The sequence below is a fragment of the Falco cherrug genome, chromosome 12, assembly GCF_023634085.1.
Source record: "Falco cherrug isolate bFalChe1 chromosome 12, bFalChe1.pri, whole genome shotgun sequence".
Lineage (NCBI taxonomy): Eukaryota > Metazoa > Chordata > Aves > Falconiformes > Falconidae > Falco > Falco cherrug.
Genome location: NC_073708.1, coordinates 8,794,952 through 8,821,304, shown reverse-complemented (window position 1 = coordinate 8,821,304; position 26,353 = coordinate 8,794,952). Strand labels below are relative to the sequence as shown.

The window sequence follows — 26,353 nt, the reverse complement described above, 5'->3', positions numbered from 1 at the left end:
AAGTACTCACCAGCATTTTGGATTCTGAAATTCACAGGTTTGCAGTTAATGACAAAATATACTGATGCATAACATGAAAGATTCAATACATGGGAGGGGGGACACTAACCAGCGGTGCAAGCAGCAGCAGAAATATTAAACAATAAATGATGGTAACAATGAAAGTCAGTTGGCTCTGAAAAATTCAGTAAAACAAGGCAATGATGACACATTTTATGTATGTGTGAAGCAGAAAAGGTAAATGACACTTGAAACAAATAAACGCAGCCAAGAAAACCAAACAGCTTGGATTAACTTGCACATGCCATTATCCATTCTCTGTTAGGTGCCTACCTGATTTCCCACTGCACTTTTGTTAACCTGACTGCTTCTTTGTTGGGCACTAAGGGAAGCAGAGGAAAAGAGTTATACTGAAGAAACTTGAACTAGAGCCAGTTCCGGAGGAATAGATTTTTAGCAGTAATAGTTACTTCTGATTCCAGCACAGAAAGCTAGAGTAACAAAGAAACACAGCAAAATCATTGCATATATGTGCATATTTCAACTACTTTTTCTTCCAGTATAGGAACGCCTGCTTAGGACAGAAGGGACAGCCGATAGCTCCCACTAATCATCTCCTTTGTAACAAAATCCTACTTGGATTGGTAAAGGTTACTAAAAGCACAGAGAAAATACGGCTCATGTGGGTAACGTTGGAAACATTAGCCTCTATAAATATTCAACTGAGACAAAAAGCATGCTTTTTCTGTTATTTAGTGCAGTACAACAAAATCCTCCCCTGCTGGAGGCTCCTTAATAGCTTTGCCTTGACAGTTTGTTTTGGATATTATTCTAATACTTATATGCACTTTGAGGGTGTAAATATAACCAATGGATGAAGCTGTCACAAAGCTGGTTCAAAAAGCTGGAATCACATAAGAATAGAGCTTATTTAAAATCAAACAATATTTAAAATACTTTGCTCAATTCTTGAACTCTAGTAATCCCAGTTCCTGAAAGAAAACACACTCCTTTCTCAAAACCATGCAAGTTTCCATTAATTCTAAAAGCATTTGCATTATGCGGTGGTTTGTAAATGTTAGGCCACAAAATTAAAATATTGCTGGAAAGAGGAAGAAAAGTGTTCAGAGAGCAGGCTTTGGCTACTCAACCACCAGAGTGGCCACTGGTGACAGGAAGGGTTTTTTGGATCAGACTATACCATTCCACCAGGCATTGATATTAGGTCAGCTACAAACACTACTCTGAAAGAGTAAGAAAGAAAGAAATAGGGGCTTGGATCACAGCCTATGGACCAATCCTGCAACTGTTTTGTGCGCAGCTGCTGTTCCAAAGAATTGCTGAATCACCAGACTCAATCCTGTCCCAATTCTGATCCTGCCCTTTGAACCACACTCTGTCAAATCAGCAGTCCACAGGCTGCCTGTGAGAAGATCCACAAGGATGTTTATTCCGTGTGCCTATTCACTGGGCTGAGCTCTCAATCATCCAGATCCTTTTGACCAAATAACACTGTGTCTTTCTGGTGCATTGTCTGACTTGCATAAGCTTTGGTGCATAAATTATGATTACATAACATGCACACAGAAAACACAGCACCAACCCCTTACCAATTCAGATTTGTTGTTCGAGAAACACACATGAGATGGTTTTAGGAAACCTAATTGACATTCTTTTTTGTTTCGTTTGGGGTTTTGGGGGTTTAATTTTATTTTATGACCTTAGGACAGCTAATCAGACCACTAACATCATACTGAGAAACCTATGCCTTTTAGAAATAACCCAACAATTGGTCCTCTATTTATTGTTCTAAATGCAAATTACTCTCTACATAGATTGAAGCATGTAGTTGTGTCTGAGTTACACCAACTAGAAACAAAACCAATCCCAACATTTAACAACTCATTCCACTAAATGCGAAAACATTAACATTCTAAGATTTCACAACTTCATAACTACACAAAGTTGTTCTAAACACTGGCATTCTTAAATCCTTCTCAAGTCAAATCACATCAGCTGTGCCTGCCTTAGGCCCTGCAATGCTGCAAGGTAGTTTGGAGTATCTTGTGCTTTCATTATTATGAACAAGGTTCACAGGACTTGGACTGATAAAACACTGCAGACACGAGACAACTGGCTAGAAGACTCAGCAAAAGAAAGGAAACACTATGGAATCTGGGGAATCTATAGTCCAGGATATTTATATACTACAGAAGCCCATATGCTACCCAAGAATTATTTCATTTTCTGGTTCTAACATAATTGCTATAACAATATGATTATAGTTTAAAATATGTATTTTCTACTTTTAAGCTCATAATATATTTTACAGTTTAAATTGTTCTTAGTTATGCAAGTTTTCTCTTCCAGTTGAGCAGAAGTCAACAAAGATACTCCCCATCAGTTTCAACCTACACAAACACTTGCTTAAACTTATCAGTGAACTTAAGCGAAGAGCTACTTGTTATCTGCTTATACCCTGTGCACAGCAGCTGGGGATTTCTAGATCTCAAGTGGCAAAAGAGGAAGGAGCTTCCCCAAGAAACTGAACTTGGTCATTGCAATTCCTTAGAAAAAGCAGAGCAGCGAGGACCACAGACTTAACTATGGGCCCCAGCAGCAGCATCTATGAGGGGGATTTTTCCAAGGCAAAGACATACTGAAATAGCTCCAGATATACCTGGCACTCCAGAATCAGAGTCTATGAAACATGGAAGGTTCCAACTTGACACAAAGAAAAATATTTTCACAGTGAGGAAAGGCAAGCTGCATAGAGAGGCTGCAGAATCTCCAGTTTTGGAAGTTTTCCAGATCTGATTGCACAAAGCCCTGAGCAACCTGGTCTGACCTCAGCATTGACCCTCCTCTGAGCAGGAGGCTGGACTATGTGACTTCCCAAGGCCACAACACATGCCACGAATATATATGGAGTGTTTTTAGCAGGCTTTTTCCTGTCAGAAAAGGATGAAAAGTAGCAAATAGCAGGCAGGTTGTTATCTTGACCTCTGGAAGGCCAGCTACCATTCCTACAACATCCTGCCATTTGTCAAGAGAACTGATAAAGTTATCTAGGACCTGCAAACAATTCTAGAGAAAGTTGCTCAAACCAAACACATCAACAGTACCCAGCTTTGCCTTCTCCCCTCTCAGCTTACTGAACTCCATGTTTTAAACCTTCAAGGCACGCTGCCAAAGATGTAGACCTTCCTTCACAGCGTGAATAGGCCATAGCATAATACATACTGCGATGCCAAACTCTGTTGCCAGCATCCCACATGGATGAAACCTGTTGGATTCCAAACACTATTATGGCAAATATGGCATGAATATGACTGAAGGAACATTTATTCTTCAAAGAGTGAAGACATGTTTAATGTTTTTACTAGTGTCAAAGTGTTGGTATGAAGTCCCTGAGGCACAAATTGCTGGAAGCCGAGGGAGAACATTCTGGAGAATATTCTCACAGCCTCTTCAATTGAGTGAGGAGAACGTCATACCAGGCCCTGCAGGGCACTCTGCTACTATTATTCTCTACAGCCAAACAGCAGGCACACTCACAATTCAGTGACATCCATTACTCTGAGCAACACTATTTCACATGGAATCACAGCTCCCAAAATATGCGTTAGCAACAATGTGGAAAGACCACCAATACTATACATTTCTGTGGTCCTAAAATGGATACAGTGAAGGCTTCGGCTTGCCAAAGCTGCTTCCTGAGACTATGTGATTCCAGACCAAGGCATAAGCTTCAGCTTCAGTGAAACCAGGCTTGTGAACTGGGATAAAGAATCCCCTAAAAGCAGGACATAGTTCAACACTGTATAATGAGAAAGAACATGCTCCTCTGTGTTTGGGACTTTGCAGCTTGCATCTTCACTGTCACACTTCAGGACTTGTGTTTTGAACTCAGTTGAAAAAAAAAAACCCAAACAACAAATAAAACCCAAACTACCAAGATTGACAGTGTCATTGTATCACAGTTTCTATATACATACTTTGCAAAGCCAATGAAGTCTTCATGGTTGGTGTTGATGTAAGAAACCTGGATATCAATCAGCAGCAGCACCTATTAGGGGAGACAGGAGAGAAAAAAAAGGATGGGTAAGGTCGAGGGAGAGATTGAGGAAAAGGAAGGGAGAAAAGAACAGAACTTTTGAGTCTTCTGCATTATTGAATATTGCTTTCAATCGTTCAAGCCAAAAGCAACAATATTTTCTAAATCCCACCACTTCTGTTTGTGTGCTTGAGACTACAGAACAGCTACTCCCTCTTCCTATTTTTTTCCTGACAGACCTCATTTTTCACTATCTTGGCCCTTGTTCACTTCATCAAGATCAATCACACATGGCCAGAGAGAATTTAATAACATATAACATTGACTCTAGCTCTACATTTTGCAAGTTAAGCAAAATTCTGTCTACTTGTAGCATTCCAGCCAAGCCAGCAAGGAACCTGAACCTTAAATCTAAAATCAGAAGTCATAGGTAAGTTAGCCCTGGCCCAGAAACCATATAGCACAGGTACGAGACAGCCATTCTGGTGTACACATCTGGCCCGAAAGGTGGGTTAGTCAATGAAATAACAGAATGAATGGTTTGTGTACTTACCACTTGCCAGTCCTTCAATAGCCCGGAGACGGAATATGACTTAAACTTGATAATCTAACTTGGCAAAGAACTTGCTAAGGTATTAAAGAAAGCTCATCCCACCCTTAAACAGCTTCTTGAACATGTGTGAGACTGCCCTTTGCCCCCGTCTATTCAGACTTCCAGTTATCAGCAAGAGGCAAGGAAAAAAACTATTGCTCCCAAATGGTAGCATTTAATCTCTTCAAAGTATTTCTGCACAGCTCCTCAAACACAGCATCACTCCCAAAATCTTCACAATTTCCAGAAGATACTAGGTGTCTCACTCAGAGCAAATGATAGTAAGGATTTGGGTCTAGCTCTTACCACTGAATATATCCTCACTAATGTTTTGATTTAGTAACGATAACTGCTAACAGCATAAATAATGATGTGAATATGTGACAATAACCTATTTGACCAATTCTTGGCATTTACAGAAAGCTGGTATTTTATACTTTGTTCTGGGAAGTTGCCAGGTATGTGCACACAATGAAGAATGGGATAATATTTAAAAAAATACTCAATAATTCTAAGTAAATTGTATCTTTTTCCAAATTTTGAAATAACCAAGTGTGCTAACTAGAACTCCCTGCAAGAACAAGCCTAGCAAAATACAGTTTTAAAAAATTACTTTAAAGACTACATTCACAGCACAGATTAAAGGAAAAGAAGCAGAACATGCTGTACAGCTCCCTAGCTCATACAGGGACAGGAATAGAGAGCCAGGAGTCCAAAACAACTTAGGAGCTCTGCCTTCTTCCCCAAATATTCCTACTGTCACACTCTGCACTCTCTAGACAGTAATTCCTGTTTCCACTTCCAGTGGATTTTCTCACATGTAATCTAAGCTTTGAGGTTTCCTAGATTGGGAGTGCTTAGCTGGGTGATAAATGTTCTGAACAAGTTTCTCTGAAATTAATTTAAAAAAAAACAAACAACTTGAAGGAAAGCTCGTCACTCCCACAACAGTCCCACTACAATTGCTTGTGGGCCTCACTGCAATTACAACATTGGATGGGTATGCTAAAAAAAAAAAAAAAAAAAGGGAAAAAGTAGAAAAAAGGCTGGATATTTCTGTGTGCATTTGTTTAATCATTAATTGATTTCCCACAAACAGCTGTTGTGGTACAGCTAAGAAGATGGCACACTGTGGCACAGGAACAAGCCAACGCTACTTTAAGCCATCAATCCTAATCTTGAAAGACCAGATTAGCATTTTCTGTAACTATTGCAGTCCCTTCTGTCAAAGCTCAGTGGTGGAGGAACAATTTCTTTTCCCCTCTGAAACACGCAGCCTACCAGGGCAAAAAAATAAAAAAAAAAAAAAAAAAGAAAAAAGGAAAAAAAGAAGAAAAATCTTTCATTGTCTTACTGTACTTTGTACACAAGAACTTTCCTCCTTCACACACTTCCTCAAACTGTTAGATCTCCTATTCATTCTCACCTGATCCTTGGTCTTCTCTTCTCTTTCACGAATGTAGCCAGCAACAATTCTTTCTGTTTCCTCACACAACCTTGGATATGTTGCTAACTGAAAAGCAAAATTAACAGAAATTTACACCTGCAGGGAGGCTTCAGCAGAATATAAACAGGGGAGCCTCCAGCTTTCTTCTTTGGAAGTAGGTAATTATTATAAATGCTTGGGCTAAACGTTAACTACACTGCAAAGCACATCTTACTTGCTATTAATGGTCATTTTCCAGAGAAACTGGAGAGACTTAAACCCTTGGATGGTTCCTGTGTTTTTGCTCCAAGGAACATTGAGGAAAAGACACTCTGGACATATGAACCACAGTTTATCAGCCTTGGGGTGAGGTTTCTCCATGCCTTTCATAATTCCAGAGTGGTGCTTTAAATAATCTCCAAGTTTCTTGTTCTTTGAAGGCTCCACCTTGTGGCAGTATCTTTACATCTCAGTAACAATACTTAAAACCAGCAAAATACAAAAGTAAATTTGGCCAATAGCGCTTGGAAAAGAATCTGCATAATTCATTCAATTGACATATTTTCCGAACTTTGAAAGAAGTGAAAAACACTGGAAACTCCACTCAAAATATTGCAGTGAGTCCACTTCTCTATGATCTTTGTCAAAAAGACTGTCACCCTTTCCTATTTTAAGAAATAACTCCTTTATCTGCTCATCGGTACAAAAAAATTTGCATTATTTGGAAAAACGCAAAGGATGTGACAGGATATTTTCAACAATGCCAGCATACCTGTGCTTACATCCCAGAACTGCTCCTGTACTTGCTATTATTTGGGTACCCTGCACTCTGAGATGGTGGGAAAGACAGATGAGCAGAAGGTGACTCCATAAAAGTAGCCAGTTAGTTAAGGAGTCTACAAGAGTCAATGGGATCTTCTAGAATACCACAGAGTAATGGGAGAAAAGAGAACTGAAAATCAGCAATTGTTAGTTGTCAATGCTCCAGACAAGCCAGTCACAGTATTTACAGATGACAACTTCCCTACAAAGGAAGGTGAAAAGCATGAGGAAAAAAAAGCTTCATATTAATGTATCTGACATGTTTCCTTAGCCACAGCTGGGGGATGTGAAGTTTGAGGTTTATTCTAAGAGTATATGCCAACCCAAGCACACACTTCAGGAAAACCACTCCCAAATACTCATAGTAATGCTATGTTTAGTTTTGATGAACTTATCTCTTAATTCATTACACTTGCAGGATCTTGATTTTCACATCAGGAAGATCAATGCTCAGCAGTTCTTCCCACTTGAATGTTCAACATTTCTGTGTAGCAAGCTCATCCATCAACACTGACACAAGGATGTACAAATATGAGGGAGATTAAGTCTTCCTACCTTTCCACTTCTAACTTCTCGACAGCTGGAGATCAGACATTTTGGGGTTGTGTATGCAATAAGCAGAAGAAAAGTTGTGGACCTACTACACTGCAAAGAACTGCGGTGCTACCCGGTAAAGTTTCAACATAGAAAAAGCAATTTTCTCTCCTTGATAGGTGCCTCTGAACACATTTAAGGCCTTTACTCTAGAAAAGCTTCACTGTTCCTTCCACTTATTAGCATTAGAAAAGAAAACTTAAAAGTATATTTTTTTTGTTGATTTACACATCCATGGAATTGCTGCCTACATTCCATTTTCAGTACCAATGTCAACATGTTTATGAAAAGAAAACTGGGGGCAACTCTTGACTCCAAAAAACTCCATTCATAAGGTGTATATATATATATATACACACACACACAAAACAAAGGAATAAAATACTCGAACATTTCCAGCATTAAATTGTTTTGCAGAAGTCATAATTACTTTAGAGAGTCTTACTCTGTACATGAAGTGACTAGATCAAAAAACTCTTATAATACTGTAAAATGCAAGACAGGCTTTGTATTATCTATGATACCATTACATTATATTTACATTACCAGATCTATCTGCAAGTTACCTTTTTAGTGCACTTCTTGACAGTATTGATTAATTCTTGCATCACCAGGTCCACACTTTTTAAGCAAGGTCCTTTCAGCTTGACTATTTGTTTTTTAACAATGGCTTCAAATGCCATATCTGGAGTAAACAAACCTGTTCTGTGGACACAGAAGAATATGTAAGACAGTAACAAAAACATTATGCAAGGAAGTTTTTTTGTTTTTTTTACTTGAATTGCTCATATTTTCATTTTCAGAGGCTTAGAGTTGAGTAGTAACAAACCCTACACGGACTTCCACAGAAGTAAATTTGCTCCTTTCTCTAAAAAAAATATGTAATTCTAAGAATATTAAAGTAGAAATATGTCCTACTCCTTGAAGATGACTGCAAGAACTCTAAAGAGTACTGATATAATGCAGTAAAGCCTCTTCAGCAGTGCATCAAACCTTAGCAAAGGAATGAATGGCAGCTGCAGCACTCCATGCACAATCACTTGCATGGCAAACCCGTAAGAATCCTATAGCTGCATTTTTCACTCGCAACAGGAGATGTGCTTCTGTTACATAGGTTCATATACCCTGCAGTGACCAACGGTGAAATTCTCCATATGGGACTGTGAGTAACAGACTCCTCACAAGAACCACTTCTAAACAAATAGACCTTACTTCTCTTTCAAACACTCCTTGCAAAGGTCTATCTTGGTAGATAAATTATATTAAAAAAAAGCAAACTATAAAAACATGCCCAAATCTATCAGTTCACTACTTAAAATTGCTCATCAAGACACTTCAATAAGGCCAGAAAAGTTCACATACTGCACCACAGCTACTACAGTCAACCATTTGAGAATTTACTGTATAAGTAACACAAAGAACATATTCCAAAACACTAAGGACAACAAAGCCAGTAAGCAATGCTTTCAAAAGATATTACATACTCACAAGTGGGTAGGAGGATATGGATGGGGGATCCCTACAAAACAAAACAAAAAAACACCCAAACACAGAAGAACCACCCAAGATTTTTGGAATCTGTTCCACTGTCAAAAGAACAAAAAACGGGTATGCATGCGATAAGGTGTCCCTCCAAAATAAACTGATCATTCCAAAGTGAAATAATTAGGTCATTCCAAACCCCAAATACATCCTCTTCCCAAACCGAATAATATACTGCAGAGATATCCACAAGGTGAAACCTCAGCCAGCTTGCTTGTATATCTGTCATGTCACAAAACGGTTGAGAATAAAGGAGAGTAAGATAGTACAAAAAGTCTGCTACAATACAAGCTGAAAGTCTTTTTCCCATATCAAGACACAAGTTTTCCTTCTAAAACTTATGACTTTTTAGGAATACAAGTTTAACACAACTGCAGACACTACCAGAAAAAAAGTCATTGATTTTCTCTGAAAAATAATTTTCCAGCATTTCCAGGTAAATTAAACCTCTTTGGGCAAACCAACTGTTTGGCCCAAAATAGCGACCTGAAAAACTCTTTCCACGGAAGTGTAAAGGAATGGAAGAAAAAAAAAAAAACCACAATAGTCAGCTGCTGAGAGCAGTGCATTAGTAACATGGTCTAGCAGTCAACAGCCAGCGTCTCCACAGCATAAAAAAAGCACACCAGTCTGTCATGTGACTGGGCTTGAAAACACAGGAACACTTGCCTGATACCATGTATGTTCTTGATGGCATAACTTATTTCTCTCCGCAGTTCCTTCTCATTGAATTCCATCTAAAGGAACAAAAGTATATGAGATCATCTTAGGTGAAGGTTTTAATAAAACACCAAATATTACCTCTCCCAATATAACTGGAAGACAGGCAAATTCAACTGGCAAAATATTCACTTCTAATTACACTAAACAAAGCATAAGTATTTTAGAACACTTCAACACTAAGGATACAGGCAGCAGCAAGGACTGTTTAAAACTGTGTACCCTTCCATTCCACATATACCAACAGCTGGAATGATTTTGTAGAGTCAATAGAGTAAGCCAGAAACAGTATTTGGAAAGTTGCAACTTTTTTGGTTTTTTTAAGCCTGGTTTCCTAAAGTGGTGCAACTTCTGTGATTATGGTCTATTTATCCTCCCCTTCCCATCCTACTGTTTTTCAACCAAATTTAAGAAAGGAGTGTCCTCAGTTTTTAATTTATAAAGCTTTTCTTTCATTTTCTTGAAAGCCAGCTGGCTGAACAATAAGTTACGTGTTGTCTCAAATGAAACGGGTCATCACCTAAGCCCAACTGTCATCTGTTTTGTTGGACTGCTGCCACTTGACCCACCTCACTGAAACCTCGGAACCAGCCACAACCCTGAATGGCTCTTACCCAACTGAAAGTTAGGGGATGTCAAGGAAGTTGAACAGGTAGAAACCAAGCTATGGAAAAGTGTAAAAAAAATGGAGACTCGAGATACAGTAAAGTTGATGGTGAGGGAAAGCTGACATCACTGCAGCGACAGAAAAAAAATATCAAAGAATATGTAACATTCATGCACATCTCATGTACTTATTCAGTGGTGTTCCCCAGGGTCAGCACTGGGTCCTGTCTTGTTCAACTTATTTATCAATGACCTGGATGAAGGGGCAGAGGCACCTCAGCCGGGTGTCTGGGGATACGGCACCCGGAGGAGTGGCTGGAGCCCCAGGCGGCTGCGCTGCCGTTCAGCGAGACCAGGGCAGGGTGGAGAGCTGGGCGCAGAGGGACCCAGAGAAGTTCAGCCAAGGCGAGTGTGAGGCCCCGCGCCTGGCGGGGAGCAGCCCCATGCACCGGTACGTTCTGGGGGCTGGCCTGCTGGAAGGCAGCTCTGCGGGGAAGGGCCTGGGAGTGCTGGTGGGCAGCAAGTTGCCCATGGGCCAGCAGTGTGCCTGTGTGGGCCAGCAGGCCTGTGGGATCCTGGGGTGCGTGAGGAGGAGCGTGGCCAGTAGGTCGAGGGAGGTGAGCCTCCCACGCTGCTCTGCCCTGCTGAGGCCGCGCCTGGAGCGCTGTGTGCAGTGCTGGGCTCCCCAGTTCCAGACAGGGAACTGCTGGAGAGGGGCCAGCAAAGGCTACAAAGCTGATGAGGGGAGTGGAGCGTCTTCTGTATGAGGAAAGGCTGGGGGAGCCAGGCCTGTTTAGCCTCAAGAAGAGGAGGCTGAGGGGGGATCTTATCGATATCTACAAAGATCTTAAGAGCGAGTGCCAAGAGGACGAGGCAAGGCTCTGTTCACTGGTGCCCAGCGACAGGACAAGGGGCAATGAGCACAAACTGAGTAAGAGGAATAAGAGGAAGAGCTTCACCTTGAGGGTGACGGAACCCTGGCACTGGCTGCCCAGAGAAGCCATGGGGTCTCCTCTGGAGACGCTCAAACCTGCCTGGACGTGACTCTGTACAACCTGCTGGAGAAGACCCTGCTTTAGTGGGGGGTTGACTAGATGGTCTCCAGAGGTGCCTTCCAACCCTGACCATGCTGTCATTCTGTGAACACAGTGTAGGAAACCAGATTTCATTACCTAACACCCCATTGGGACTGTTACCCAAAGAATGGGTAAGCAAGAAGAGATGCATCAAAAGGAGAAATGTTATCTCAAAACACCAAATTTGCTTCTGCTCCACCTCCCACTATGAAAGCGTAGGGCTGAAAGCTGGCTTTGATTTAATGCACTGAATACACGAAGCAGAAAACGCAGAAAACAGCTATTTTCCATAACTCATTTTAATAGATACTAGCTACTTGAACACAACAACTTAATTCACCAACTGTGGTTTTGCCTGCCCCACCTAACCAGAAGGAAGACGCCATTTGTGACAAAACAATTAAAAAGCATGGAAAATAGTAAGACCTGGAAGTATAATTATATTTTAATTCCTACATTTCAGAATATAGGAATGTGTCAGTATTCAAAATGAAATGAAGCCAGATGTCTCAATTATAACTTCATGTAATTTTTTCCACAGTTAAGAGTATGTTCTTCCAGTCAGACCTTATCTTGGCTTTACTACTATCAGTATGAACATAAGAATACATAAATAAAACACAAAGCACACCAAGAAGATGGATAAATACCTTCACTAGTTCAAAAGGAAAACGTTCATGGAAAATACGATTGATTTTGGCACCTCCTGAAAGTTCTAGTGTATCAACCTGATCTCCTGATCCTTCGATTCTTTTTTCAAAGTCCACTGAAAACTGCTGTACCATCCTAAATTTCAAAAGGGGGGCGGGGGGAGGAAAAAAACCACAAAAAAACACACAAACAACCATTTAAGCATGTCAACTACCAAATCTTATTTCAGTACTATGTGACTACCAGTGCCTATTAAAACATATTTAGAAATTGGTAAGTGACTGTAACAATTCATTCAGTCAAGCTGCCAATCCATAAACCCCATATCTACATACACCCCCCTGCACCCCTACTCTCTCACATGACACAGCTTAGTACGTTATTTTCTCTCTTCATAAATGTATTCTAGAAAAAATACTTTTTTATTAAACTGTATATTAAAGTCAGCTACAAATACAGCAGGGTACCAGGCCACATTCATGTTTATTAATGATCACAAAATTGTAAATGCTACCATTATTCATTACATAAATCTTTAATTTTTTATTTATAGGACAAGAAAAAGTGATAAGTCTTTTTAGCAGGATTGAGCAAATAAAAGTTTAAGTTACGATACTTACTGTACTTTAATAGAAAAGCACATCCATATTTAGATTCTATTCCAGAAGCTGCAGAGATCAATAGGACAGACCACCACAAGGAAAAATCTTCAATCTTATGGCAAAAGGTACCATTTGCAGAGAGTTGACTTCTCCACAATGACCCTTTGATCGTTCTAATATCTTTCCAAAAGATACAGTCCAATAGTATGATGTGAATCAAGGCACTAAGCTGATCCAGTGTTGAAAAATTTGGAAGAGGTTGCTAAGGAACTTACTTTCCTGTGCCAAAAAGCTAGCCCAAGATGCAGTGCACGTCAATGTGGCAGCTGTCAGTACCACAAGCTCCAGCTTGGTTGTGCTTAGACTTCTGCAGCTGGAGCATTTACAAGAACACACAGGAGAATTCCTCCAGTTATGCAAGATTCATGGGTAGCTCCTTTTTTTTTTTTTTTTTTTTGGGGGGGGGGAGGGGAGGGGAGGAGTTTAAGTATTTGAAATGACAGATTCTGCCAAAAAGTAACATTGCATATATCAACTGTACATAAACCTTAGATGATGGCTAGGTTAACAGAATTATAGAAAGAATCTAAGAGTAGGGCCCCAGACTTAATTTTTGAAGAGGACTGCAGAAACTTAAGATCATCTATGGGGTGAGGTGAGGCAGATTTTTTATTTTTTTCTTACATGCATTATGGAACTTGTTGTCAAGAATCGGAGAAAAGGGTTCTAGTTACATTACTTTCCACACTCCAAAAGACAAAGGGAAAGCAAGAGAATTTTTACTGACAAAAAAAGTCAATTTCTCCTATAGCACTCACTTAGAACAAAGGAATTACAAAAAACTACGCAGAGAAGTAGCAAGTAGGATGACCTAGGCTGAAATGGAATTAAATTCTTTTTCCTTTAGAACATGTTATAATAGTAGAACAAGCACAAGATACCAGCAACACCTAACAATTCATAACACTTCACATGTGTTTCTAGCAGTTAAGTCACGAAATACAGAGTGAAAAAACCCTCCTGTGTTGTACTGTCATGGAAGAGTCAAAGAGGATGTCCCTCTGTTTTTATTTTAACCAAAATATCTTTAGTCAAGTCATGAGGGACAGACTTATGTGTACTCTTTCAGACACAGGTGTTACAAAACCAAGAAATAAATCAGTCTTCAGCTGCCTCAAGAAAGAGTCATTAATTCAGGTGACCATTTTCTCTTCTGAATTCCAGACTTCTAATGAGAGAATGAATCCTGCCCAAAATGTACGTATTTTCACAGTCCAGTGTTATTACCATCTATCCCAGAGAACGAAAAAAGGCTGAAAACCTTTGAAATCAGAGCAGGAATGTGAAAATAGTCATATATGAGAGAAAGTACATTCTACATCTCTCTTTTTCTTCCTTTAGATGCTTCCCCTTCTTTGAAACAAATTTTAATTGCATATTAATAGAAAAAGTGGCTGCAGAGGGCTATAATTAAAAAAAAGGGGGGGGAGGGGGGAAAAGAGAAAGAGAGAGAGAAAATGGTAGACCTTTCAGGTGAAAAGGTACACAATACTGAGTATCACGCATCCCTGGAAACAGACCAAGTGAGGAAGTTGCATGAAGCAAAGCAGCAGATGCTAACTGGGCTTCAACTTGAAATGTCGGCACTGCTCTTTTTCCTTAAAACTAAAATCACTATAAAGAAAGGGCTCTGATTCCACTTTCACTTGATCCAAAGTCCAATAAACAGTCATCTCTGTCCTATCACTTCAAAATAGTGTTATCAAAGTCTCAGACAGACTTATTTTGTGGATGAGACAAACTGGACAGTGACTTCAGCAGTGAAAAAAGCTTTCTACTTTAGGACTTATGACAATAATGTAGCTCCAGAAATCATTGCAATTCCTCTGACAACAACAGTATTCAATCCATGACTCCTTGAGCCCAAAAGGGTCAACATCTGCCATGTCAGTACAGTGGAATAAAAGCCATATCACGACAGTCACCAACAGTAAGTGCCTAGGAGAAAAGAGCAAGTACACAGTAATATTTCTCCAGAATACTCTCTTGGCCTCAACACATTGCTGTTCATGGATTCCATACAGCAGGAATTTGTCTTTGTACATACCAACCTTAAATGTCTTCCCCATCCCAAGAATTTGCCTAGCTACTTTCTGAAAGCACACAAATTTTTAGTATCAGCTCCTGCAGCAAACAGCTTGGTGGGTTCGGTGCACATCACATGAAGGACTACCATCTATGATTAATTTTGATCTTGTGATCCTCACTTCTTTTGGAGAGGCAAGTTTTTGTATTGGAAAAAAAAGCATCCCCTATTCTCCTTTCAGACTCCTCATCTTACACTTCTAACACAATCTCCGTCACTTGCTTGACATCATCTTTTTGGCAAGCTGAAGAATGCATCTATACAGTCAGAAGCAGGTTCCTACCTTGATCATCTATGTTGCCCATCTTTTCCTGCTCTGCTTTCTCTCTTTTCTAGGATTACTAAAATTAATTTAGGGAAAACTCTGCTGAAATTGTGAAGTAAATAAAGTGTTTTGGAACATCAAGCACAGAATTCTTTGGAGTTTGCATATAGAATCCTTAACTGTATCCTAATCTTTAAATTTAAACCAATCAGAAAAAAAAACATCCCAAACCCAACAAACCCAAACAAAGTCGAAAAGCAGACAAAAGACTAGGCACTCACTGCAACAGGGCTTTTGTTTTTCTGGTTGGATCTTCTGGTCTGAAGTTTTTGTATACCTCTACTTCATGTTCTATAGAAAGCAGCTGGCTCTGGAGTTTGCTTCTGAAGGCTGGCAGGGTATCCCGAATATGATTGGTAAGTTGCTAAAAAGCAAATAAAAGTCCTTTTATACTGTTAATAAAGATGAAAGCAGGAGCAAAACCATTTCCTTCTGACTGCCAAGCATATGAAGCCATGACCTGTACTAGATTACCAGTGTAGTTCCTTTTGATCTTTGAAGCAATGGAGACTGTTAAAGAACAATACAATATCCCTTTTGCATACACATCATAAGGAAGCTTGAAAAAATCCTAAGGCATCCTCTCACTCACTGAGCTCTGTTACTACATACTTGTTTGGTTACACAAAAATATTATGCATATTACATATGTAATTTGAAATGACCTCTCATCACCCAGCACTGACACTACCACTCCCTGGTTTTCCTCAGGGTGTTTTCCCCAGTTCTCCATATACTTGTTCAGCATGACAACTCCTCTACCTTACAGCCACAAGGCAATGTGGGACAAGGAAGAGATTCTGAGCATCCACAGCCCCTTGAGAACAGAGATGGAGAGAAGTGTAGACATACAGAGTACCTACTTTGCGCTCTCCGACCATTGGGAAAAAATCTCCTACACATGATTCCTGTTCCCTTGTACAAAGCACACTAAAGGGAAGAGATTTTGCCCTCATATTCACGATTACAGAACTTTGTTTTCTAAACACTCAACTTTTGGCTGAAAAACGTTTTACCACTCAAGACTATCAATTTTTATTTCAAAAAACATACCTAGAAGTACTGGAAAATAAATTGAAGGAGAGTAGAAAAAAGGCTTACCTCACTTTTACATATATATGTTGCAATGTGTTTGGACAGCACTATCAATGTCTTACCTCTGCCATAAATTTCTCATGCCTTGTACCCATTCCTTGATTAAAACCAAAGTGGACTTCTTGCACTATAATGCAAACCCTCTTCCCAACCCCAATCAGACAAGCTATGAATTAAGAACGTTATATACCAAAATATGTAAAATCAAAATAAAAAGTTATTCAGCAGACTGACAGGCACAAATTCAAAAGCTGGCATTTCCCTGGAGCACCACCTTGTGGATGCAGAGAAATTAAAATATTACCTGAAACCACAAACACTTATAGGTCCCTATTTTTAGGGACGAAACTTAAATAGATCTTCCCATATATAACACCCTACACATTGTAATAGCAACAGAAGACCAACAGTTTATACTGAAATAGGTAAATTTACAAAAAAGCTCACCAAAAAAGTTAATAGCACAAAGTGATGCAAGTCAGGACAGAAAGGACTGTCTAAAGGTATATGTCACTAATGCTTCAGTCTCAAAACTAAGACATGTGGATTGAACTTTCAAGATACAAAAAGAGGCAAAACGTCCTGAACAGACAAAATTGCAGGATACAAGTGAGTTCTTGCATCCTGCTGAAGGCTTTGGTTCTGAGGCACAAATAAATGGCATCAGCATTCTTTTTGAGCAAGTCCAGAGCATGCCATAACCCTGCTGTCAAGTTACAGCTGCTAAGTCACTGTGGCAAAAAATCAAACAGGCCAGCCACTCAGTTTCCTACTTTAATCCATAATTTTTCTGCTGTTTCCAGCTGCTGTTCAAAATGGACAAGGCCAGGCTGACCTGGTCTTCGTCTGCTCCAGACCAAAGGCTGCAATTTGACAGTGAACTGGAAAGAACGCTATCGAGTTTGACTTGTAGGAATGCCAAGAACACTGGTCAGCTGACAAAGTTTGTAACAAAAAAAAAAAAAATTATGGCATCACTAGCAATTTTAGAGAGGTAGGCATGACTTGATCTTGTCGTCTTCAAACTTGCTGATGCATCATCATTAGGGTCACATGCTGTTCAAGCTAAGGGATGGCACTATGAAAAGAGTAATACCCAAAGATACAAAATGGTGAAGGGAATTATATACTCCTCCAAGTCTGCTGTAGGCAGTGGCTTCATTAGGACAGTTGGATATGGGTTTCTCCTCCAGGTAACTGGGAAATAGACCTCTACTTCCTGCTGAAGGAAGCTGTGATCTGACATGGTTTGGCATGGACTCACAGAAATAAGCCAAGGGTCTGGTCAAAAATAAAGGTAGTGTGAATGAAGTGTTCCGATTACTGTATTTGTCATTTATATCATTAGAATACAGTACACTTTCTATCAAAAACTACAATAAAGTGTAGATTTTGAGGTTAAAGTACAGACACACAGAGAACACTCTGGATACATGACTTTTTAAAATGTCTTCCCCCCCAGTTTTCAAATTTGAATTCTAAATATCCTGTTAAACTAGAAGAAATGTGATAATTAAGGAACAGGATGGTATACTTCCAGGACTGGAGACAAATCTTATTTTTTACGTTCATATCCAATAGTCAAGAGAACAGGGGAGCGCAGAATTTTCAGTAAAAGTCCGAAACTATATCTCACAGTAAGTTTTCATATGCTACATGTAATATACAGTTTTGTTTATTACGTTGTGAAAATTAAAAAGGTTAAAAGCAGGAAAGAATAAGTGAGGTTCACTGACCAACATTCATGTTAATAAATATTTTATATTGGTCCTATTCCTACCATTATAAAAGCTGCCTTTCACCACAAAGGCTTCATGTTTTACCTGGTTTAGAACTTTCTGGAGATATGGTGTTCCCATCCGATCTGCCATGTGCCTATAAGCTGGGTGGGAAAGAAAGAATTTCCTTTCTGCTAGAAGAGCTGCCTTTATATCCTTCTTTCCATCAATGTCTTTCTGGCTTCTGTTTACAACACCAATATAACCTAAAAACAACACAAAACCAACGGGTAAGTCAATACAGCTATTGCCTGAACTACTGAACTCAGTTCAAACAAAACTTTCCAATTTAGGCATTTCAGATATTGTTTACAAGTAGTCTAATGACATTAGCAGTGTCTAACTGTTCATCCTGTTTATGTATATCAAATATGCTTCCTTTTAAATGACCAGTTCAAATGCATCCAAAACTTTGGTGTACCCCAAAGAAACCACTTTAAAAATAAACAAAGAAAATCAAACCACACACACAAAGATAAATGGTATGATATTAGCAAAATATAGGAAAAATTCTTCTCATTTGCTGGACCAACATACTCCATGGGAAGAGATGGTGGTCTCATCAATGTTATAACTAGAATCAAAATTCTTGATATTGTTAACAGTATGAGCAACCGTGGTAGTAGCTGCCAGATCAACTACATGGAAAATTTCTAGAAGGGGTCAAAACTTGGTTTACAGTGAGACCACCAAAGCTCTGGTACTTGCTTTGGTCATATGCAAAGAAAAAAAAGATTCTTTTATTACAAGAGAAAGAAACCTGGTACAAAAGAGAAAACTGGCTGACATTTCTTGCTTCCTCTGGAATATGTGGTGTATTTTCCAAGTCCAAAGAAAAAATAATTTTACTTGCGGAATATTTTTAGCACAGCCACCTTTTATGTTTGCTGAATAGATAACGATGAAAGCTAGGAATTTATCAAGTCCAGCATAACCTTTGATTCACCTTCAGGACTCCCAAACACCACCCTTATCTCAAAACACCTTCTGGATTGCAAATTATGTAGGCAATTGAACATTCTCACCTCTACGAAGAGGGAGTAGTTTGTTTTCTAGAATTTCTCTTGCATCTGTTCCTTCATCCATCAGATCCAATTTTGTGATCACACCAATGGTCCTAAGGCCTGACCAGGGTGGAAACAGGAGGAAAAAGACAGTGAAAAATCATGTATGTTCAGGAAGAACAACTGCATATTACAATTATACAACAGATATGTGACATTCTCAAAGCTTCCATCACACAATACCAGCTACAACTACAAGTTTTGGTATGTCTGCAAAAGAAGGGGTAATCATTGCCTGTGCGGAAATGTGTTCCTCGAATCTCTTTAACAAGGCTCAGCATTCCTAGGATCTGACCATGTCAAATTTATGATGCATTTTTCCAGAAATCCGACGAGCAGCACAGTCCATTTTGCTAGGTACTTGTCCTGGTTTCAGCTGGGATAGAGCGAGCAGCTGTGCGGTACTTAGTTGCCAGCTGGAGTTAAATCACAACAGTCCTACAAAAATTTCTAGATAGGCATTGCCCCACTTGCTTCTAAGAGACAGTAACAAAATTTTAAAAATACATTTACAGCTTCATTACCTGAATGATACTGAGCTAACAAACAGTTACTCTGATGTCGAAGCCTATACAAGAAAGTGTATACACAGACCTATATTATGAATTATATTTCACACGAGAGTTGGTCTATTACTTCCAATTCTGTTATTACACTTGAGAACAAAATGTGGTTACGTTCAATCATGCTTACCTTGAGGGTCCACTTCCTTAGCTAACTTCAGGGCATCAGAATTGGCCAGATCAGTGTTAGCTGGAGTCACGGCCAGTATCAGACAGTTTTCTCGAGAGATGAACTGCATTATCATGTCTCTGATCTGTTGTTCAATATCTGGAGGCTGATCCCCTACTGGCACTTTAGTGATTCCCGGCAAATCAATAAGGGTTAGGCTTAACACTATATAGAAAACACAGGATCACGAAACTGGTTAGCATGCAAGACACCTAAAGAGATCTACACATCTATGGCTATAGACCAATTTTAGTCACATAAACCCCCACATAATTACCTTCATAGGTACATAAATATTATCAATGGTTCAAACAAAATGCCTGACAATCTGAAAAGTATGCTTTCCCTGTTGGTCTTTCATCTCTGGATTTATTAGCGCTATTTAATGTTTTGAACGTTATAACTGGCATAGAAGAATGATACTTATACTGAATATCCTTGAAGGCTCTTAGAAAAATGAACATGGCTTTCCAAGCTTTTTCTATTAACAGGAGTACAGACAACAGACCATTTCCATTGCATCTTTCAAATCAACCCAAAACAGGCACTTTAATTATCATTTTATTTTTTAAAATAAAGTCCTCTGACCATGCTTTCAACAGTGTCTCTAATTAAGAAATTTAAAAAAAAAATCAATAGCTAGCCTAACTTAATTAGGAAAATTGTTGTTAAGGGGTTTTGCAGTACGTTGCTGTTTTGGTTTTTTGGGTTTGGTTTTTTTTCACTCTGTGACTTTTCTTAAGAAAAGTAAGAAGCGTGAAAAAGTTTATCCATTAAGAAAACCTATTTTGCTCTAGCATGATTTCCCCAGTACAGGCCACAACGCCAACTAGAAGCATCCTAGCTCATTAAACCAGCACTGGGGTAACAGGGTATCCTTTAGACACATGAGAAAAATGAGATTCCTAGAAAGGAAGCACCACAAATATATTTGGGATCTGGCTAATACAGACAAAAATTGCTGAACTAAAAGACTGATCCTACTCAAACAAAGTAAAAGCATTAAATAGGAAATTTTCACTGTCTCCTGGAGTCAGCAAGTTCAACAAAAAAGCTTTGAGGCAGGGCATTTAGTTCAGCTCCTCTCCAGTTGGCTATGTCACATCTGCATAGCAGAGAAGGGCTCAGGGGCATATGTTTAGAGCCAAGGCTGCTCATGGTATATCAAAGGGAGGTTCAGCATCTCTTTAATTACCTCTCCTCTTATTTTAATCTTTCTGTCCTTTGATTCACAACGAAGACATCAGATGAAGTGGTTAGAAAAATAAAGTGCTTCAGCCAAACATACCACTTCTCTCCCCTATCCAAGACAGATTCAATACCAAATATTTTCTCTAGCCTGCCTTCATTAAATTGGGCAGATGGCAACCAGAGGAACTCGCTTTGATCTATACCGGGGGTCTACAACAGAAAGCAGCTTCAAACACCATTATTGTCTAAATATACTTTTAGCAACAGCGAACAATAAATATCCAATAGGGCAGGGAGACATAATGACTTTTTAGATCACTTAATCGGGGAATTCATCTGGAGGGTGGCAAAAGGAAATTTTGCCACTAAGTCTCCCATCTATTATTTGTCTTTACTACTGAGCTACTATCTAATGGTATACATACTGGGGGAGAGATTGGTTTCATCGTGATGCAGAATGAGTATTTTTAAATCAAGAGAATATTAAATGGGACAGAGGCTGCACTCTTCTCAGCTCTACTGGTAACAGCCCTCCACCACAGAGCTTCCTAACACAGGAGAAGTTGAGGACTCTTCCAGATACTTATCTACTTTTGGTTCAACTCAGTCTCAGAAGTTTTTTCATCCCAGAAGACTTCTGATCCAGCAATGACAGCACAGAGAAAAGGAGATAGCTAGACAGACAGCTACAGAATACATTACGTGACAGAAATATAAAGTAGAATGATTTTACCTACCATGTGGAGAATATATTCTTAAATTAATAGGAACTGAAGAAATGCCTTTGTTCACTCCTGTTACTCTATCTGTTTCTACTTCAATTTCCTGACGAACTTCATCAAAATCAGTAAATTTCCTCCCTTTGCAGTGTAGAAATTCAGCATACTCTGTGAAAAATATCAATAGCAACTCTGTATTTCACAGGCTTATAGGCGTGGACACCCACTTTCAAGCCCCCAGTATTCTTCAGATGTGTGTGCACAAAAGCATGTCATCATGGATATCAGGAAAGCATTATATATGAGCATATGCTATAGATATGACTGCACAGATGAAAACCAGCCTACGATACGAAAGGGTTAGTTAAGAAGTCAAGTTGACTGGATGTCAACAGTTGGCTTTTATCTTTAGCATGTCATCTTCTGGAACAACCTGAAAGATTCAAATAGATACCGTTCACATTAGTAGAATAAGGAACAGATTGTGAATCAGACTCTCAGTTCTCATCTGATTACATTTGCCTGTAATACATCACTGAATTGAAGAAAATTAATTCAAGTATCACGAAAAATTATTAGCAATTGTTTTCAAAAACAAAGTTATGTGCATTTTTACAAGTTCGTAATGAAAAGAAGATCACTTAAAAACACTGTCATGTTTTTAACACAACTCATTTCCTAAAATCTTCTTGGAGTCTAAATCTGAACCATGCTTAAGAAGTTTGTAAAACCTTCCATAGATATAGTTGTGATTTTGCTGAAGATGGAGAACACAATTAATTCCTAAGTCTTCAATATCGTACAACTTGCCCTCTTACCTTAAAGGGGCATCAACCAGGAATCAGGGATAGATACAGTCTAATTTGTTAGACCTGAACTTGACACTAGGCCGCTGTTTCAACTCTTGAATCCAAATACTGATACTAATTGTAACCTTCTGGATTTCCTGCCCTAGAGGTGCATAACCAAAAGCACACCTCCGGATAGTTTCTTCCTTCAAAACAGAACAGAAACGTTTCTCTCGCATAGCAAGGCTGTAATCCAAAATGACATTAATGGCAATGACAGCTCACCCCCTGTCTGCACAGAGTCTCAGCAGTAAGACCAGAGAAAGGCTGAACAGAGTTGTGTACATTCCAGTTTATTTCATCCTGTGATCAAGGCCTAATCTCAAAATTCCATTTAGATGTTTCTTCCCTAGAAAACATTTATTGGTAAAAAGCTTTCAAACACCAGGGCAACGAGCTTGCTTGGTACTCAAAGAAAGAAAAGCAGCTCAGGAGACCTGATCCAAGAATACAGCTGGGCCTCATGTATCAGTACTAAAGTATGTTTCCCAAAAGTCACTCTATGACTATTGTTGACAGAGCTGTTTAAATAAATAAATAGTCAAAACTACACATGAAACTATGACAATAGTTAAAGCAAACTGAGAGCCAAAAAAGGAGAGCGAGGAGGGGAAAACAACAAATACCAGCCTTTCTATGCTACAACACCAGAATCCCTCCAGATTCAAAGTGCAAGGGACAGGGAAACCCACCTTTGCTAAGACAAAAATAATACATCTCTTATTTCAAACATAAGAGAGCAGCTAACAAAAACCCACCATCTCACTTTTGACAACTTAAAAATGCCAGAGTATCTCATATGCCTTCTAAGCTCTAGCAGCAAAATGACAACAAATGGGGGTTTTGTATGTTCCATTGTCAACTGTTCATTGAAAAAAAACCAAAAACAAGACACCAAGGAATATTCAAATATTTCAAAGTAAAAGTTAAAATGGTGCACAAAAATGGAATATCTCAGTTGCTCTAGCACAATTGAGAATTCACATCTGTAAAATTTGTCATCTTAGATTTGGAAAATAGCTACCTACTGAAAAAAAAAGAGCCAATAAGTAGTTCTTATTTTGTCCCAGTTCTTCATGCACTGCTCCTGGCATAAAATAAAATGTGTTCTTCTTTGTTACTTTTTTTTTTTTTCAGTGGTTCATCAAATTTTCTCAGAAAAATATTTCAAAATTCAATAGTTAATACTTGGTGCCTAGTTGTAACCAGTTGACTGACTCAGCTGATAGTCAAGGAAGCTTTTCTCTTTGTTTCACTTAACACTCAGTAACAGAAAGAGTCCAAATCTGAAATGGCTTCAAGGTAATTTAAATGAAGATGTTCACTCCTTTTTAGCTGTGTTAACATTTATCAGTAGCTCATTCCTCTCCGTGACATCTGTGGTCCCACTAGTTCTGAAGGAATAGACTTTACAACGGGTCATAACCTGTGGTGCCACACACAGCCTACAGAATAAAAATTCAAATGAACAAGCAGCACTTTGTTTGGCTCCTTTCAGCCCAGAGCCTGTTCTTGGCAATGATGCCTTTAGCCAGACTGCATAAGCACAAGTTTTAATGCAATCTTCAGTTTTCAGCTTTCATACACAAAAGAATACTAGGAAAACACTTTTTTTATGCTTTTGTAGGAATGGACATGAAGCCAGACAAGAAAAAGTGATCCTGCCTAATGTCGTGTTTTCAGATATATATTTGCTGTATAAAATTGAAGTTATGTTAAGAGAAAGAACAATTAGATGAAAAACTAAAATATTACCTTTGCATATAGAACACCTTATTTTTTTTGCCCAGACTCATTCAAAGCACCTTGGATAACACAGAATGAAAAAGATCTCTCTTTTTTTTTTTTCCTAATAGCATAATTCTCTTCAGTGCATCCAACCACAAATGTCCTAAGTGATTCTTTATCTCTTCAATTGTGATTATATTAGACAAATCACACAAACAAGTGTTATGGGATACCATTTTGGAAAATGTTCCTCATTTTTCCTGTGAGTTATTTGTCCCTATGGTTTTGTGATTTAGTCTAAGACAATGTTACATGGTTATTAGCAATAAACAGACATTGTTGCTTTCAAACCCTTAAAATTACATACACACTTGAGATTTTTCATAAATTTGTCTCCAAGCTAGAGAGCTGAGTTAGGTACGCCATGTGACGAGACACGGAACATCCCTTAGAAATACAGGAGATAGTTTTTTTTTAAAACATCCTTGATCCACATCAGGCTGAACCCAAGACCTTTCAAAGTCTGACAAAGCCCAGAGGTTTTACCCTATAAAGAATAACCTCTTACTAGAGGTTGAGAATTTACCAAGATGAGAGACCTGAAGTCAGATCTTTGCCCCACCTGATTTCAAGTCGGTCCAAGTCTGTGGTGACATCCAGTCTAGCATACTCAGAAGACTTAAGTCTCCAGCTTGGAGTTTTCCAAAAGGGTAGTTCATTAAATTGCAGGCCTATAGCAAACATTTTATTAAACATATATAGCAAAGGAGGGAAGAATACCTTCTATTACTGCATTTTCTATCTGCCAGTCCCTTGGGGAGATGTCACTCAAGCAACAACAGTGTTATGAGCTTCAATGAATCATGCCACAAAGCCTCAGAATGCTTTCCAAAAGAGTGATTTAAAATCGTGCAAATAAACATCATGAGCTAAAGCACATCACCTTTTCTTTGATGATGGAAGTGAAGGCAGTTAAATAAATCTATTTAGACCTTAGCAAATCATCCAATCATTCTTCACTGAAAAGAGGTTTTTCAATGCTCTAGCTTTGCTAACATGCTGAAGACAAAATATTCAAAAGTCAGGCATTCCACTGTTAACACGTTAAGCCTTGATGGGTTTGAGAGGTGGGTCCATGCGAACCTCATGAAGTTCAACAAGGCCAAGAACAAGGTTCTGCACGTGGGTCAGGGAATCCCAAGCACAAATACAGGCTGGGCAGAGAATGGGTTGAGAGCAGCCCTGAGGAGAAAGTCTTGAAGGTGTTGGTTGATGAGAAGCTCAACATGACCCGGCAACATGCACTCACAGCCCAGAAAATCAACTGTGTCCTGGCCTGCATCACCAGCAGGCGATGGTGCATGGCCAGCAGGTCAAGGCAGGTGATTCTCTCCCTCTACTCTGCTCTCCTGAGCCCCCACCTGGAGCACTGTGCCCAGCTCTGGGGCCTCCAACATAAGGAGGACATGGAGGGCCATGAAGATGTTGAGGGGGCTGGAGCACCTCTCCTATGAAGACAGAGAGTTGGGGTGGTTCAGCCTGGGGAAGAGAACGCTCTGGGGAGATCGTATAGAAGCCTTCCACTACCTAAAGAGGCTGACAGGAAAGCTGGAGAGGGACATTTTACAGGGGCATGTAGCAACAGGACAAGGGGGAGAGGCTTTAAACTGAAAGAGGGTGGATCTACATTAGATATTGGGAAGAAATTCTTTACTGTGAGGGTGGTGAGACACTGTCACAGGTCGCCCTGAGCAGCTGTGGATGCCCCATGCCTGGAAGTGCTCAAGGCCAGGTTGAATGAGGCTTTGAGCAACCTGGTCTAGTGGAAGGTGTCCCTGCCTGTGGCAGGGGGCTGGAACTAGGGGATCTCCGAGGTCCTTTCCAACCCAAACGATTCTGTGATTCTAACCTTCAAGCAGCAAGGCTACAAGAACAGAAATACCCTGGTATTTTTTGAGGGGAAAACACAGAATACCCTGTCAATGCAGAGGATGACAAGAATATCGTAGCAGAAGATTAGAAAAATTGAAAATATGATA

General features: G+C 39.3%; 1 protein-coding gene across 3 annotated transcripts in view; it reads right to left on the bottom strand.

Annotated features, from left to right (window-relative positions):
- Window positions 1–26,353, bottom strand: part of DNM3 (dynamin 3) — a 187,029-nt gene that overhangs the window by 135,896 nt on the left and 24,780 nt on the right. For all 3 annotated transcript variants that reach the window (XM_055724417.1, XM_055724416.1, XM_055724415.1), the window contains exons 3-13: window positions 21,757–21,906; window positions 19,790–19,993; window positions 19,058–19,156; window positions 18,078–18,238; window positions 15,381–15,523; window positions 12,086–12,221; window positions 9,703–9,770; window positions 8,058–8,196; window positions 6,076–6,162; window positions 3,999–4,069; window positions 334–382 (exon numbers count right to left, since the gene is read on the bottom strand). In XM_055724417.1, coding sequence (XP_055580392.1) covers window positions 334–382; window positions 3,999–4,069; window positions 6,076–6,162; window positions 8,058–8,196; window positions 9,703–9,770; window positions 12,086–12,221; window positions 15,381–15,523; window positions 18,078–18,238; window positions 19,058–19,156; window positions 19,790–19,993; window positions 21,757–21,906 — 1,307 coding nt within the window. The remainder of the gene's footprint in view (window positions 1–333; window positions 383–3,998; window positions 4,070–6,075; window positions 6,163–8,057; window positions 8,197–9,702; window positions 9,771–12,085; window positions 12,222–15,380; window positions 15,524–18,077; window positions 18,239–19,057; window positions 19,157–19,789; window positions 19,994–21,756; window positions 21,907–26,353) is intronic.